General features: G+C 38.1%; 1 protein-coding gene across 3 annotated transcripts in view; it reads right to left on the reverse strand.

Moving 5' to 3' along the window:
* Nep3 (M13 family metallopeptidase neprilysin 3) overlaps window positions 1–14915 on the reverse strand; it is a 502574-nt gene that overhangs the window by 132847 nt on the left and 354812 nt on the right. For all 3 annotated transcript variants that reach the window (XM_090407352.1, XM_090407368.1, XM_090407360.1), the window contains one exon: window positions 6092–6254. In XM_090407352.1, coding sequence (XP_090263478.1) covers window positions 6092–6254 — 163 coding nt within the window. The remainder of the gene's footprint in view (window positions 1–6091; window positions 6255–14915) is intronic.

Genomic DNA, 14915 nt, shown 5'->3' on the forward strand with positions numbered 1-14915 from the left:
TTGAATGAAAAAGGAATCTTAATTGCCAAGGAAGCAATAGTGGTAACAAGAGAATCTTGATGTCAAAGTAATCCCAAGAGAGAGAGATTTCATCTTGCCTAGAGATTTGGCAAGACAAAATACAAAAGAGAGCAGTCAGTCTGACTGCTGCCTGTATTAAATTGAGCATTTTTTGGGAGCTCTTAGGGACATCTCCCCAGATCTGTAATCAGTACTCAATGAATGGGCAAATTTGTGATTTGTACAGGGTTAATAGGTGTTCGAGGGTGAAATCTGATCTAAACATGATCAGATTTCTCTACTCAGACTTACGCGCACTTCCTATCTTTCCTGGCACAACCACATTTCAACTATACCTTCTATATCTGCCAAAAAACTTGGTGTACTTTTTCGCACAAGACTCTATTTCACACACCTTCACAGCTGCTAACTCTATACAAAGCTCAAATCTGCCCAGCCATGGAATATTGCTCCCATATTTGGGATGGAACACCAAAATCCTCTCTAAGATTGTTCAATTCTATCCAGAATCGAGCTCTCTCTCTTAATGATCTGTCTCTCACATACCCACTTCAATCCTTCTCTCAGAGATATTCAGTTTCTGCCTCTTCTATAGATACTTCCATGGACAGTGCTCTGCCGAATTGGCTACTATTATTCCTCCACTCTCCTCCAAAATCAGTAAAATAAGAGCCACCGCTAAATAACACCCTTTTACAGTCTACCATCTTGAAACTCACCAAACCAACTTCACTGCCTTCTCCTTCATCCGATCTATTACTATTACTATTATTACGGGCAACTCCAGGGAGTCATTAGACTCATCGAGAGAGGCCCCAAATCATATTCATCACAACTATTCAACATTCATACAGTATCTATCATACCTCGCCTTAAACTCATTCACTGTCACAGCATCCACCACAGACTCAGGGAGTGCATTCCACTCATTCACTACTCTAAAAGTAAAGAACCCAGCTCTAACAACTTTACTTACCACACTTTTGTAATCAGTACTAAATAACACCCTTTTACAGTCTACCATCTTGAAACTCACCAAACCAACTTCACTGCCTTCTCCTTCATCCGATCTATTACTATTACTATTATTACGGGCAACTCCAGGGAGTCATTAGACTCATCGAGAGAGGCCCCAAATCATATTCATCACAACTATTCAACATTCATACAGTATCTATCATACCTCGCCTTAAACTCATTCACTGTCACAGCATCCACCACAGACTCAGGGAGCGCATTCCACTCATTCACTACTCTAAAAGTAAAGAACCCAGCTCTAACAACTTTACTTACCACACTTTTGCCCAGTTTCCATGAATGTCCCCTAGTCCTCCCACAACCAGCCCTGTTCTCAAAAATATCTTCTGAATTAATTTTATAGAAACCCTTCAGTAATTTGAATGTCTCAATCATATCTCCCCTCCTCCGCCTATCAACCAATTTTTGCAACCCACAAATCCTCAACCTGTTCTCATACGGTTCATTCCACAGACCTGCTATCATCTTGGTCACTCGCCTCTGGATCCTCTCCACCTCCTCCCCATCAAGAAGAAACCTAGGTGACCAAATCTGAGCACAGTAGTCGAGATGGGGTCTTATCAAGGCTCGATACAGAGGAACAATAACCTGCTTGTCTCTGCTTGTCAACGTATTCTTCAGCAACCAAGTGATTTGATGAGCTAATTTGGCCACTTTTGCAATGTGTCCCCTAAATTTCAATTCCTTATCCACCAACACTCCTAAATCTCGTCCCTCATCAATTTCCTGGAGCATGGTTCCACCAATGCAGTAAACTGCTGCCAATCTTTTCACCCCAAAATGCATAACCTTACATTTTGCCACATTAAATTGACATCCATTCTCCTTAGCCCAGACCTCCAATCTATCCAAATCATCCTGCAAAATTTTGACGTCATCTGCATTCACTATTGCCCTACCCAACTTCGCATCATCTGCAAACAAATGAACTGTTCCTCTCAGATGCTTTCCTATATCATTTATGAACAAATTAAACAGCAGTGGTCCAAGAACAGATCCTTGTGGCACACCACTAGTCACAGGCCATCTTGTGGACTCTACTCCTGAGTAAACCACTCTCTGATATCTCTCCGTCAACCACCCTCCTATCCATCTCACCAACCCTATGTCCATTCCCATATGCTGCAATTTACTGATTAGAGTTCCATGTGGTATCCTGTCAAAGGCCTTAGCAAGGTCCAGTAGAATCACTGTAAACCCATTACCCTTATCCAGTTCAGCCGTCACTATGTTATAATACGTGAGCAAGTTACTGAGGCATGACCTACCCTTCACAAAACCATGCTGTCCCCGATACAGTATCCCATTTTCTTCTATCCAATCTTGTATTTTCCTCTTGACTATTTTCTCTAAGACCTTGATAATGATTCCTGTTATGCTGATTGGCCGGTAATTTTCAACAGCAGCCTTGGAACCACCTTTGTGCAGTGGAACTATTTTCCCCTCTTTCCACCCCCTTGGGACTGACCCAGTCCTGAGGCTCAAATTAAACAAAATGGTCAAGGGCACTGACAATTCTTTGGCGCTTCACGTATGACAAGAGCTGGTATACCATCCAATCCCACAGATGTATTGACATTGAGGTTCTGTAATAGACTAGTTACCTCTGCTTCATTCATCACAATTCCAGTATAAGCTGTTGGTTCTTCCATTCCTGCAAAGTCACCACCTGGATGATATACTCTTGCAAAGTGCTCGCTCAGTAATTCCACAATATCGACTGATTTGGTTACCTCCCTACCCGCAGCATTTTTTAAGATCATTCTACCATGAGCATTTTTCCTTTTACTTGCAACATATTGGAAAAACTGTTTGGGATTCTCTTTAGCCTGCATGGCCAATTTCCTTTCGTAATCTGCTTTTGCTTTTCTTACCACCCTTGTTACCATCCTGGCCTGAGCTTTATACTGTTCCTGCACCTGATGGTTACCCTTCTCCTTAAATTCCCTCCACAATTGTTTCTTTTTTTGCAGCTCAAGCTTAATAGTGTTATTCATCCATTTAACCCCTACTTGATTTATTATTCGGACTCTTGGTATACAGTCAACCATTGCCTCCTGCAAACAGTTCTTAACCACCTCCCATGCACTATCAACATCCAGCCCTTGCAGTTTTACATGCCATGGCACTGAACTAATCAAACTCCTAAGCTTGTCATATTTAACAGCTCGATAATTCCGCATGTACCCTGTCTTAATTGTAAATTCCACACCTTTAGCCACCTCCCAAGTCATGACCTTATGGTCACTCTCACCAATTGGTGGCAACATGGTCATGTTCGTTACAGCCACATTCTCAGTTGCAATTACTAGGTCCAGCACTCTCTGCCCCCTGGTATTTTCCAATACATGTTGCCGTAGATAGTTGTCCCTTAATAACCGCATAAAATCCAATTCCTTCCTCCCATGTGCCCTCTCCTCTTTCCAGTCAATGTTACCATAATTGAAATCACCTATAATAATTACCCTCCTTCCACTCATTTCTTCTATTTGCTTATGCATACTATCCCCACCATCCACTCCATCACCCGGTCTATAGCAGCACCCAATTGTATATTTTGTTCTGCTAGATTCTATCTCACACCAAACAGCCTCAAATGTGCTTTATTCCCCATCCTGCAGTTCAACTTCTATACTCCTTGGCTGAAGCTCATCTAATTGTCCTTTGGAACAGTCCCCCCACCACCACCATTCTGCACTCTTTGTGGAGTGCAGAACAGTCCCCCACCACCACCATTCTGCACTCCACAAAGATTGCAACCCTCAGCTGTTCAAGAAAAATGTAAACAGATTCCTCCTATTCCTCTTGCCCACACACAAAACACTAATGTGATATAGGTCTTATGGCCTTTTGTGTGTGCGGATCAGATATTATTAAAAAAAATAATACTGGGGGGGTACCCAAAAAATGACCAGAATTTGAACTTGGCATGCATGCATTTTCTAGTTATGGATGATGCCACTAGGTCATCATGAGTGTGCAGTTTTTCTGCACCAGTCTGGTAAGTGGCATCATCCTGTATGAAATGATTTGTTGTTTTGGCTGCTTTTTTATTAGTGCTTGTAAGCAAGTTTGGTGATTTTGTGATGGCTGGCCACAAGGAACAAAGAGTGTGCATGAAATTTTGCCTTCTTTTGGGTAAAACTGCACCTGAAACTACTGTTATGATTCGGCGAGCCTTTAAGGACGATGTTGTAGGTAAAAAGCAGTCTATGAGTGGTTTTCCTCTTTCAAAAATGGGGATATGTTAGCTGAAGATCAACCATAATCTGGCCAACATTTGTCAAGCAGAAATGATGAAAAAGATCAAAAATGTTTGCCAGGCAATCAATGAAGATTATCGAAAGACTATTGAGCAAGTTTATGAAGAGAGGAATTTGTCATGGAGTTTGTGCCAGTGAAGTTTAATGGAAGATTTGCAAATAAAACATGTGTCTACTAAATTTGTTGTACCTTGTATGCTCACAGAGAATCAAAAAAAAAAAATCATGTGAATGTTTGCCACATTTTGAGGGAGCAAGTTCTTAATGACCAAAACTTGCTTTAAAAAGCTATGACCAGGGATGAGTCTTATTGTTTCTTATGATCCAGAAACAAAACAAGCTTTAAGCCAATGGAAACATGCAAATTCACTGAGACCCAAGAAGGCACATCAAGTTCGATCAAACATCAAGACAATGTCGATTTGGTTTTTTGATGTGATGTGCACATCAAATTTTACACAAAGAATTTGTTCCTCCTGGACAGACAGTGAACCAACATTTTTATCTCAATGTTTTGAGAAGACTGCATGATAGTGTATAATGAAAATGGCCAGAAATGTGGAGTAGTTGAGATGGGTTGCTGCACCATGACAATGCCCCAGCCCACACAGTCTTATCTGTCCAGCAGTTCTTGATGAAAAATAATATGGCAGTTATTCTCCACCCTCCCAATCTCTCTCTCTCTCCATTTCACTTTTTTTATTCTCACGAATAAAGAAAACTAGGAAAGGCAGCAATTCGTTGATGTGGACGAAGTGAAAGAAAAAGTCACTGAAGACCATAAACAGAATTCCAGACAGTGGTGTAGCTAGAGCTTTTGCTGCCCGGGGCTTTCCTTGAGTTTGCCACCCCTCTCAATACACACCAAAAATACTACAAAAAGTCAAAACAACGTATAGGGAAATAAATTAAAACACTATGTTTATTTTTGAAGTAAAACTTTAATTTCAACATTCTAAAATGTTACTTTTCTTGCTTTTTCTGTTAGCAAAATCGTCGATGACAATGTCGAAGTCTATTTCATAGTAATGTAGGTAATTCTTAATCAATTTTATTTAGAAAAACTCCTCTTACAACTAGCAACACTTATAGCAATTGTGAGGAAAATTCGCTATAGTATTTCAATAGTTGGAACTGAGTTCTCAAGACTGTATTTTAGAATTAACTGCAAAAGTTCAAAAAGGTCCAAAGTGCTGCCCAGGGCAGACCCCCCCCCTCTAGCTACGCCTCTGATTCCAGACGAAGAGTTCCAACAGTGTAAAAAATGTGTAGACAAATGCATTGACTCACATGGAGAACACTTTGAAGGAGACTAGATTATGGCATTATTCTGGTTATTTTTGGGTACCCCTTATATATATTTTCCCAGATGATACTATTATACTACAGTTGAAAAAACGTTTATTGCTTGTGGACACATAAACCATTATAATTTTGCAAAATTTGCCTAGAAATTTTAAGTGCTATATGAATTTCATTGCTAGCAGAAATTCAAGTGCCATCTATTGGGCATCTATAATAGCACAAAAAACTATACTGGGTAAGTTATTAAAGCATGATAGCTGCTTATTTAAGCCTAGTGCTAGTGAACTACTTGATTTTGAATCCTTCATATATGAAATTATCATTAAATACAGTATTTAAAGCAGTATATACATCACTGCTATAATCAGCACTATTTGAATGCAAATGTTTAATAGGCTATGCTGTTAAAAATAATGATATATAAATCAACTCAAACTACAATTAATAAGTAGATGTATACTTACCAATTTGATTTTTGGTTGGGGCATAATAAGCATTGACAGTTGGTGGAGTCATTTCCCATTCTGATTTATTTGTGGGTTTATCTAAATGTCGCATACTGCGCAAAAGAGAAAATTTACTTACACGAATGTTATTCATAAAGTATTCATCTTCTGAGAATTCAAGCTGTAAATATAGAATAGTTTCTTATAATTTTGTGTTAAACATTTTTGCAAGAATGTTATAAATTGAATATTCTACTTCAAAGTTCATTTCATTTTTCAAACAGATATTATTATTATTATTATTCAGGACCTTCATGGAGTTACCAGACCCATTGCAGGAGGCCCATCCTGAACAACACAAAGTCTATTATACCACTCCTTAAACTCATCATTCACTGTTCATGCTCTCACCACCTATCAGGCAATGCATTCCACCATCCAACCACCTCCATGCAAAGAAACCACTCTTTACCCTCTTGCAACTTCCAGGGGTGTCCCCTCGTCCTCACCCATTTAATATGTTCTACCATACAAAAGAACTCCCCAGTGTCAACCCTGTAACTACATCTCATTAGTTTAAATGTCTCAATCATATCAACTCTCCTTTTTTTTTTTTTTCCTACTGAACAAGCTCAACAGTTTGCATGTCCTCAGTTTATCATGATTAACATTTCATAGTCCTGCTGATATTTTTGTTATCTGCCTTTGCACCCCCCTACAAGGTTAATTTATCTCCTTCAAATCTCAGCAACAAAGTCTGAGCACAGTGATCCATATGTGGTTTGACCAGGGATTAATACATTGACACCACAACTCTGCTATCTCTTAGCATCCTTCTCAGTACTGTAGTAATCCTCTGGGATGCCTTCACCACTTTTGCCATATGTCCTCTGAACTTCAAGTTTATATTAATCATTATCCCAAAGTCCCTTCTCTCCCTAACATCCTCCAGTATAGTTCTTCCAACAGAGTATGCAGCCTCCCATCGATGTATCCCAAATTTCAAGACTACATTTAGTTGAATTAACCAATACTTCCATTTATTTGCCCATCTGTTCAGATTATTCAAATCCTCCTGAAGGGCTACCACATCTGCACTATTACTAATAAGCTTTCCCAAATTAACATCATCTCTAAACAACTGAATATTCCCCTGCAGACCACTGACAATGTCATTGATATAAAGGTTAAACAATACAGGTCCCAATAGGAGTCCTGTGGGACCCCACTTTTAACCTTCTGCTTCCTTGATACCACTCTCTCTCATGCACAATTCTATGATATCTATCAAACAGCCAATCCCCAATATCTCCCTGCAATCCACTGATAATGACATTGTTAGTGGATTGCAGGGAGACATTCAGTTGTTTGCAGATGATGTGAAGCTTGGAAGGGTTATTAGTAATAGTGCAGATGTGGTAGTCCTGCAAAAGATTTGAATAAGCTAGACATATGGGCAATTAATGAATGGGAGTATCAATTTAATGCAGCAAAATGTAAGATCTTGAGGTTTGGGACACATCGATTGGGTGCTGATTGGAGGAGCTATACTGGAGGAAGTAGGGGAGAAAGAGATCTAGGGTTGATGATTGATAGAAACCTGAAATTCAGGGGACATATTGCAAAGGTGGTGAAGGTAACACAGAGGATTCCTGCAATAATGAGAATGCTGACCAGCAGAGATAAAAGAGTTATCATTCCATTGTATAAGACCCTGATCAGACCACACTTAGACTATTGTTCTCAGACTTGGTCCCCAGGATTTGAAGGGGATAAATTAACTGTGGAAAGGGTACAAAGGCAGAAAACAAAGATGGTTTCAGGACTGTACAATGTTAGTTATGAGGATCGGCTGAGGGAATGTGAACAGTTTGGTGGATAGAACAAGGAGAGGTAATATGATTGAGATGTTTAAACTGTTGAGAGGTGGTTAGAGGGTTGACACTGGGGAGTTCTTTCACTTGGTTGAACAGCTGGAAGTAGTGATGACAAGGGGCCATCCCTGGAAGTTATGAAAGGAAACTGTGAGAAAGAGGGTGAAGAGTGGTTTCTTTGCATGGAGGGTGGTTGAACCATGGAGTGCATTGCCTGATAGAGTGGTGAGAGCAAGAACGGTCATTGAATTTAAGGAGTGGTATTTGTGTTTCCTAGGAGGAACCTCCCACGGTGAGTCTTGATAGACTTGTGTTTCCTAGGAAGGACCTCCCGTGATGAGTCTTTTGACTCCTTGGAGGCCTAAATAATAATAATGATAATAATAATAATATACTTCACATTTTTTCTCATGTCACGATTTCTGAGTAGCCAATTTATGATTTCAGGTTATCAGTTTATACATACATTCAGGTTGTTTATATAGCAGAAATAGTTTCATTATATTTTTCTCATCAAGCAGCAATTTGAAATAAACATCATAGTTAATTAACATCATAAGACACATCTACATAATCTTTAAATGTATTGACAGCTTCTTACAAATTTTAAGAAAAAGTTAAAGTAAAATTCATATTTCTAATTTATTTCAACAAAGAATAACATCAGCAGAAATGCAATTTTTTAAAAGAACAGCAGATACACTTAAACTAGATAAAAAAAAATTAACACAAAGTTTAGAAAAATTACAAGAATCAACTTTATATATATATATAAAGAGAGAAATGGAGAAGGATTGTTAAATAGATGGTGTCAGACCAGAACAGGCCTGTAGGCATAATTTGAAAAAATGTACAGAAATGTTGGTAAAGGTGCACATAAGATACTTTTGGTTAATGGTAGCAGGTAACTGAAATTAGGCAATGATCTGAAATTTAGAGATGATGATGCTAGAATTATGAGGACCTCCTGTCAGGTGTCTTCTTCCTCCAGGAGATTGACTACCATGTGTCTCCACCATGTCCTATTCTGCACCTCTCTGCTGCATTCCTCATATGAGAGATAGGTCCAGTCTTCTATATTTTTCATCCACTCCAATCTTTGTCTTCCTCTTTCCCTCAACAGTTCCTTTGAGAAGTGTCCTTTGTAGGTAGTTATGTCTCAGAATATGTCCAAAATATCTGACTTTTCTCTTTTTAATTTCTTTCATCACGTTCCTGTTGATGCCTGCCATCTCTAGTACCTCTTCATTTGTCTTTCTTTCCATGATATTCTCATAATTCTTCGCAGCATCCACATTTCAAAGGCCTCCAGTTTTTTCACACTCAGACTGGAGAGTGTCCATGTCTCTACTCCATATAATAACGTAGACCATATGTAGCATTTGGAGATTCTTAGTCTTGTTTTCAGATTTAATTCTCTAGATGTTAGTAGATTTTTCATACTGTTGAAAGTTGACCTAGCGATTTCAATCTTTTTTCTAATTTCATCTTCTGTCCTGCCATTCTCTGTGATCAAGTGTCTGAGGTATATGTATTTTTGCACCTGTTCTAATTTATTTCCTTTTATATCGATGCATATTTTTGGTATTTTCTTTTCTCTTGAAATTATCATGATTTTTGTCTTTTTAAAGTTGAAACTGAGGCCATACTGTTCGCTATACTTGAGGGTTTCATCTATAAGAGTTTTGAGGTCATATTTGTTTTAAGCTAGAAGAACCGTGTCATCTGCATATCTTAGGTTATTAATATTTCTGCCCCCTACAGTGATTCCTTTGAGGTTATTAATTTTATTAAATATTTCTTCTGTGTCGGAGAATTGGAGAAAAGACACAGCCTTGTCTCACACCTTTCTGAACTGGGAATTCTTCTGAGGTCTCTCTATTTATTCTCAAAGATGCAGTCTGTTCCCAGTAAAGATTAGTTAATAGCCCTAATGTCTTTTCCATCCATGCCTACTTTTGAAAGGATTTCAATTAATTGTTCATGTTGGACATTGTTGAATGCCTTTTTGTAATCTATGAAGCAGAGGTACGCATCTTTTTGTTTTTCTAGATATCTTTCTATGATGGTTCTGACGTTGAAAATACCTTCTCTTGTACCTACATTTTCCTTGAAGCCACTTTGTGTATCATTTATTTCTATGTTTATTTTTCTTTTATTTCTTTCAAGAATAACATATAGGAGGACTTTTGATACTTGACTGATGAGGCTGATTGTCCTGAACTCTTCACATCTTGTAACTTTTGTTGTTTTGGGAATTGGAAAGAAATTGAGTGATTAATATCTTTGGGTAGAAATCCAGTCTCGTATATTTTATTGCATAATTTTGTTAGAAATTTCAGTCTCCTCCTTCATCGAGAGCTCAACCATTCTGCCAAGATGTTATCTATTCCTGCAGCTTTATATGGTTTTAGTTTTCTGATGGCATTTTCAACTTCACAGAGTAAAATGGATGGTCCTTCTAAATCAGTCTGTTCAGGAATATCATTTCTTTGTTGTTCATATAATTTCCTTGTGTATTCAATCCATCTTTCCATGATTTCTTTTTTATCCATTAGAATATGGTCGCTTGAGTCTCTAATGACACTTGCATGGTTTGCTGTATTTGTCCTGCTTGTCATTTCTCTGATCTTTTCATGCATTTCTCTGCTTCTGTGTTTTCTATCAAGGTTTTCTATATCTATACATTTATATTTAATCTATTCCTCTTTGGCTTTCCTGCATTCTTTTTTTATTTCTTTATTCATGCTTTTATATTCAGTTTGTTCTTTAACTTTTTTCTTTGTTCCATCAACGTCAGTATTTTTTCATTCATCCAAGGTTTATTCCTTTTCCTGGGAGTGTATTTTTGGCTCCTTCATTGATGCTATTCTTGAATGTTTGCCAGTTCATGTTAATTTCATCAATTGGCGTTCTATTTTCTGTGTGAGTTGTGGTGTCAGACTTGTTAAGGGATTCTGTGAATTCTTTTATAAAGCAGTCTTTAACTTCTTGGTTGTTAAGTGAGTCTGAATTATAAGTTTCTCTTATGAATGGTTGGCTTGGTATCTTAAGTTTTATTTTAATTTTTGCAATCACTGGGTTGTGGTCCGATCCTATGTCTGCTCCAGGATATGTTTTTGTTTGTGTTATTGCATTTTGGAATCTTTTGCTTATTATTATATAGTCAATTTGGTTTCTATAGATGTTCCCAGGGCTTGTCCAGGTATATAGTCTTCTGGGAGGATGTTTAAACAGTGTGTTGGCAATTATTAGGTCATTGGTTTCACAGAATTGAATTAATCTCTCTCACCTCTTTCATTTCTGATTCCAAGCAAAAATCTGTTTTCATTCTGTTTCCTATGCAAAATGAGATTTTTTCCGAGTCCACTTTTGCATTTAGATCGCCCATCAGTATAATAACATCATCTGACTTAGCACTGGAGATTGCAGTTTGGATGTCTTCATAAAATTGTTCCAACTCTTCATCTGGGTAATCTTGGGTTGGTGCATATACTTGGATAATATACAGGTTGAATGGTTGTGCAGTTATTTTGGCTGTTATGATTCTGTCATTTATGGGCCAATATCCCTGTAGAGATTTTGCAATTCTATTACTTAGGACAAACGCTACTCCATTAAGGTGTAAGTCACTGCCAGAGTAGATTATAGTGTGATTTTTTCTTCTTATTATGCCTGTATCTGTCCACCTCACTTCACTGATACCTGCAATATCGGCCTTCATCACTTCTAATTCCTGGAGTAGGTTATCTAATTTGCCTGCCTCGTAGAGTGTTCTGACGTTCCATGTTACTATTTTCAAGAGATTGCTCCTGGTTTTCAGACAAGGGATATCTGAGAATATCCTCCCTGGAGGGTTTGAGATATTATCTTCATAAACTACCTTAGTAGTTCTTGTCTTACAATTCCCAGTTTCAAGCTCTTCTTCCCTGTAGCTATAAGAGCTGATGGTTGCAGGGGGTCTCAACCACATCTCTAACTTCATATTGTGACATGGTGTGTTTCATGGTTGACAATGGATAAATACATGGTGAGGCTCCGATCTCTTCCACGACGGCTGGCCACAAGTCCCTTAGATGTCAGGAGTGTGCCCTCGATGTGCTGCACATCTTGCTGTCACGCCCTTGATCAGTCAGTGTTGGCCATTCCAGACTTCGTGCACATAAGGGAAGACATTCCCTATTTACAGCATTCTATATTGTTGATACCCTTATGAGGACACACAGTGAATTAATGGTAATGATGAGGGTGCATATGGACTACTCTGTGCAGATTTGGTAAATTGGTTTCCAAGGAAATAAAGAAATTTTGAAATAGTTTTCAGAAAGTAACTAAAGTAGTGTTAGGTTTCTGGAATGCTGGATATGAAGATAGATTTCAAAATGCCATTTACAGAACCTAGTGGAAAAGAGGAGGAGGTTTTATATAACTAAGACAAATATGTTGGTTATATAAGTGTGAAAAATATATACATATATTTCCTTATGTGTGTGTTTCTACACTTAAAAATGTTCGTACCATTAGTATTATTTGGTTCCTTTCCAATATATTTATTTACTTTAAAAGAGTACTACTTTTCTCCAAAAACTTAAGTGAATGCAATATGAGATTTGTTTTATCTTAGTCTCATAAAGAAGACAAGAGAATTGAAATACAAAAAAAAACTATTTAATTAATATAAACGAAAAAATTATACAATATAATTAGGGGAACTTTTTCCCCTAATTATATTTGTAATTATTAGGGAAACTGTGTCTCTTAACAACAAAAGTCAGCAGAATTGCCAGAACAAAGATGCATTATTTTTTGGAATATTTTTTGAAGAATTATATGCATTTTGCCAAAAAAATTATTTAATTAGTGATACTGAGACTGATTGCATATTAATTATTGAGGTTGTTATTAGGTTTTGTAGAGAATTTTGTGTATAACAGAAATATTCGAAATAAGGGTGAGGAGTTTTTGGCATTGGTTAGCTCAACTTGGTCAAAAGTTATAGGCATTAGTTAGACTTGGTTGACCGAGAATGATATAATCATAAGAATAGGATATTTCAGAGAGGAGAAAAGGAACAGGATGATGGGGAGGGGATTTTGATAATGATAGCAGATGAATTGAAGTAAAAAAAAATGCTGTGGGCAGTTCATTTGAGGCTAATCTGGTGTGAGACAGAGGCCAATGGGAAGAAATACATAGTTGGTTGCTGCTGCTGTAATCCGGGGGGGGGGGGGGGTATATGGGAGAATGTAGATGACATGCACTGGCAAATTAACACAATGAGTATAGATTGAGTAATTATATGGGGAGATTTCAACTATGGGGACATATACTGGAAGGAGGAATGGTCACAGGGAGGGAAGGAAATTTAATTCATACAACTACTGAGAGATAATTATCTGAAGCAGCATGTAAGGGAGAGGACATAAGGTTTGAGAGAGCTGAATCTGATCATAGCAGCAAAGACCTCAACAGTAAACAATCCAGCAATGCTGCCTCCACTTGGGGAAAATCATGATGTAGTTTTGATCTGGGAGATTGCCAGATATGAAGAATTTTCTGTTAAGAAGGGGTATATGTGGAATTACAAAGCAAGTGATTATGACAAGCTGAGGAGTCAGCTTTCAGCAGTACCATGGCATAAGAATTTATGGATGTTAGTGGGTGGGAGAGAGAGAGAGAGAGAGAGAGAGAGAGAGAGAGAGAGAGAGAGAGATGTTGGTGGTGCATGAGAGGTAGTCGAGGGATATATGAGGAAAGAGATATCAGAATGTATAACCCAGAGTTAAAAGGATAAATCAGGTAGGAGTCAGATGAATAGCTTCATTAAGCAGGAGTTGCAAACAAAGAAAAAGGTTGTGGAGGGATTATAAAGAAATGGTGATGCATGAGCAGTACAAGGCACATACAAGAACGGTGACATATATAGTAAGGAAGTCTAAAGCTAATTATGAGAGGAAAGCTAGCTGATGAGGCTAAAAGAAATACAAAAGAGTTCTTTTGCAATGTGGCAAGTAAAAGGAGGAATGACTCTAGAAGGATGGCTTTAAAAAGTGCTGATGGTGAAGAGGTAACAGAAACAAACCAAATAGTTGAATTGCTGAGTGAGCATTTTGCAGGGGTGTACCATCTAGGTGATGTTGTTGCAATGCCAGATGTGACATTGACTGATGTGAGAATAGAAGTTGAAGAGGTGCTTAAAATAATGCAGAACCTCAATGCAAATCCAGCCATGATAGATAGCATATCATATCGGCCCTTGTATTAGAAGAATGTGCAAGGAAATTATCAGCTTTTCTGACCAAGCTGTTTAATTTAAGCTTCACTACTAGGAAGGTGCCAATGGAGTGTAAATAGATCAAATCAGTCCCACCAAATAAAGAAGACTCCAAGACAGAAGCAGCAACTTATAGGCCAATCAGCATCTTAGAGTGGTGGTGGTTAAGGTATCGAAGAAATTGGTCAAAGGCAGAATTCAGGACTGGATGAACAGGAATATGATACTCTATATGGGACAACATGGTTTTGTGAAGGGTAGATCTTGCCTTAGTAATTTGCTTACTTTTTATAATAAAATGAGAATAGAGTTGGATAAGGGAAACAGATACTCAGTGATATTGCTAGACTTTGCAAAGGCATTTGAAAGGATTCTACATAGAACTGTGCTGCATAAATTGTCTGTGGAAATACTAGTGGTGGTAGTAGTGGGCAGTAGATGGTGTAGGTGCAGTTAGTTGTAGTTGGTGGAGACAGAGAGATGTAGAGTAGGTGTCCTCCCTCGATGAGTCTTTGGACTCCCTGGAGGTGTTGCATAATAACAATAATAATAAATTAGTGCAAATGGGGATGGATAAGACTCTGGCGATTTGGATTAGGGGATGGCTGATGGACAGATATCAAAAATTAGTTTATGGAAGGGTTGAGTACAGGAGAGGGCAAGTGACCAGTGGTGTGCAAAAAGGTTCAACAGT

This window comes from Typopeltis vanoorti, chromosome 2, assembly GCF_054136105.1.
Source record: "Typopeltis vanoorti isolate ZY-2024b chromosome 2, IOZ_Tvanoo_1.0, whole genome shotgun sequence".
Lineage (NCBI taxonomy): Eukaryota > Metazoa > Arthropoda > Arachnida > Uropygi > Thelyphonidae > Typopeltis > Typopeltis vanoorti.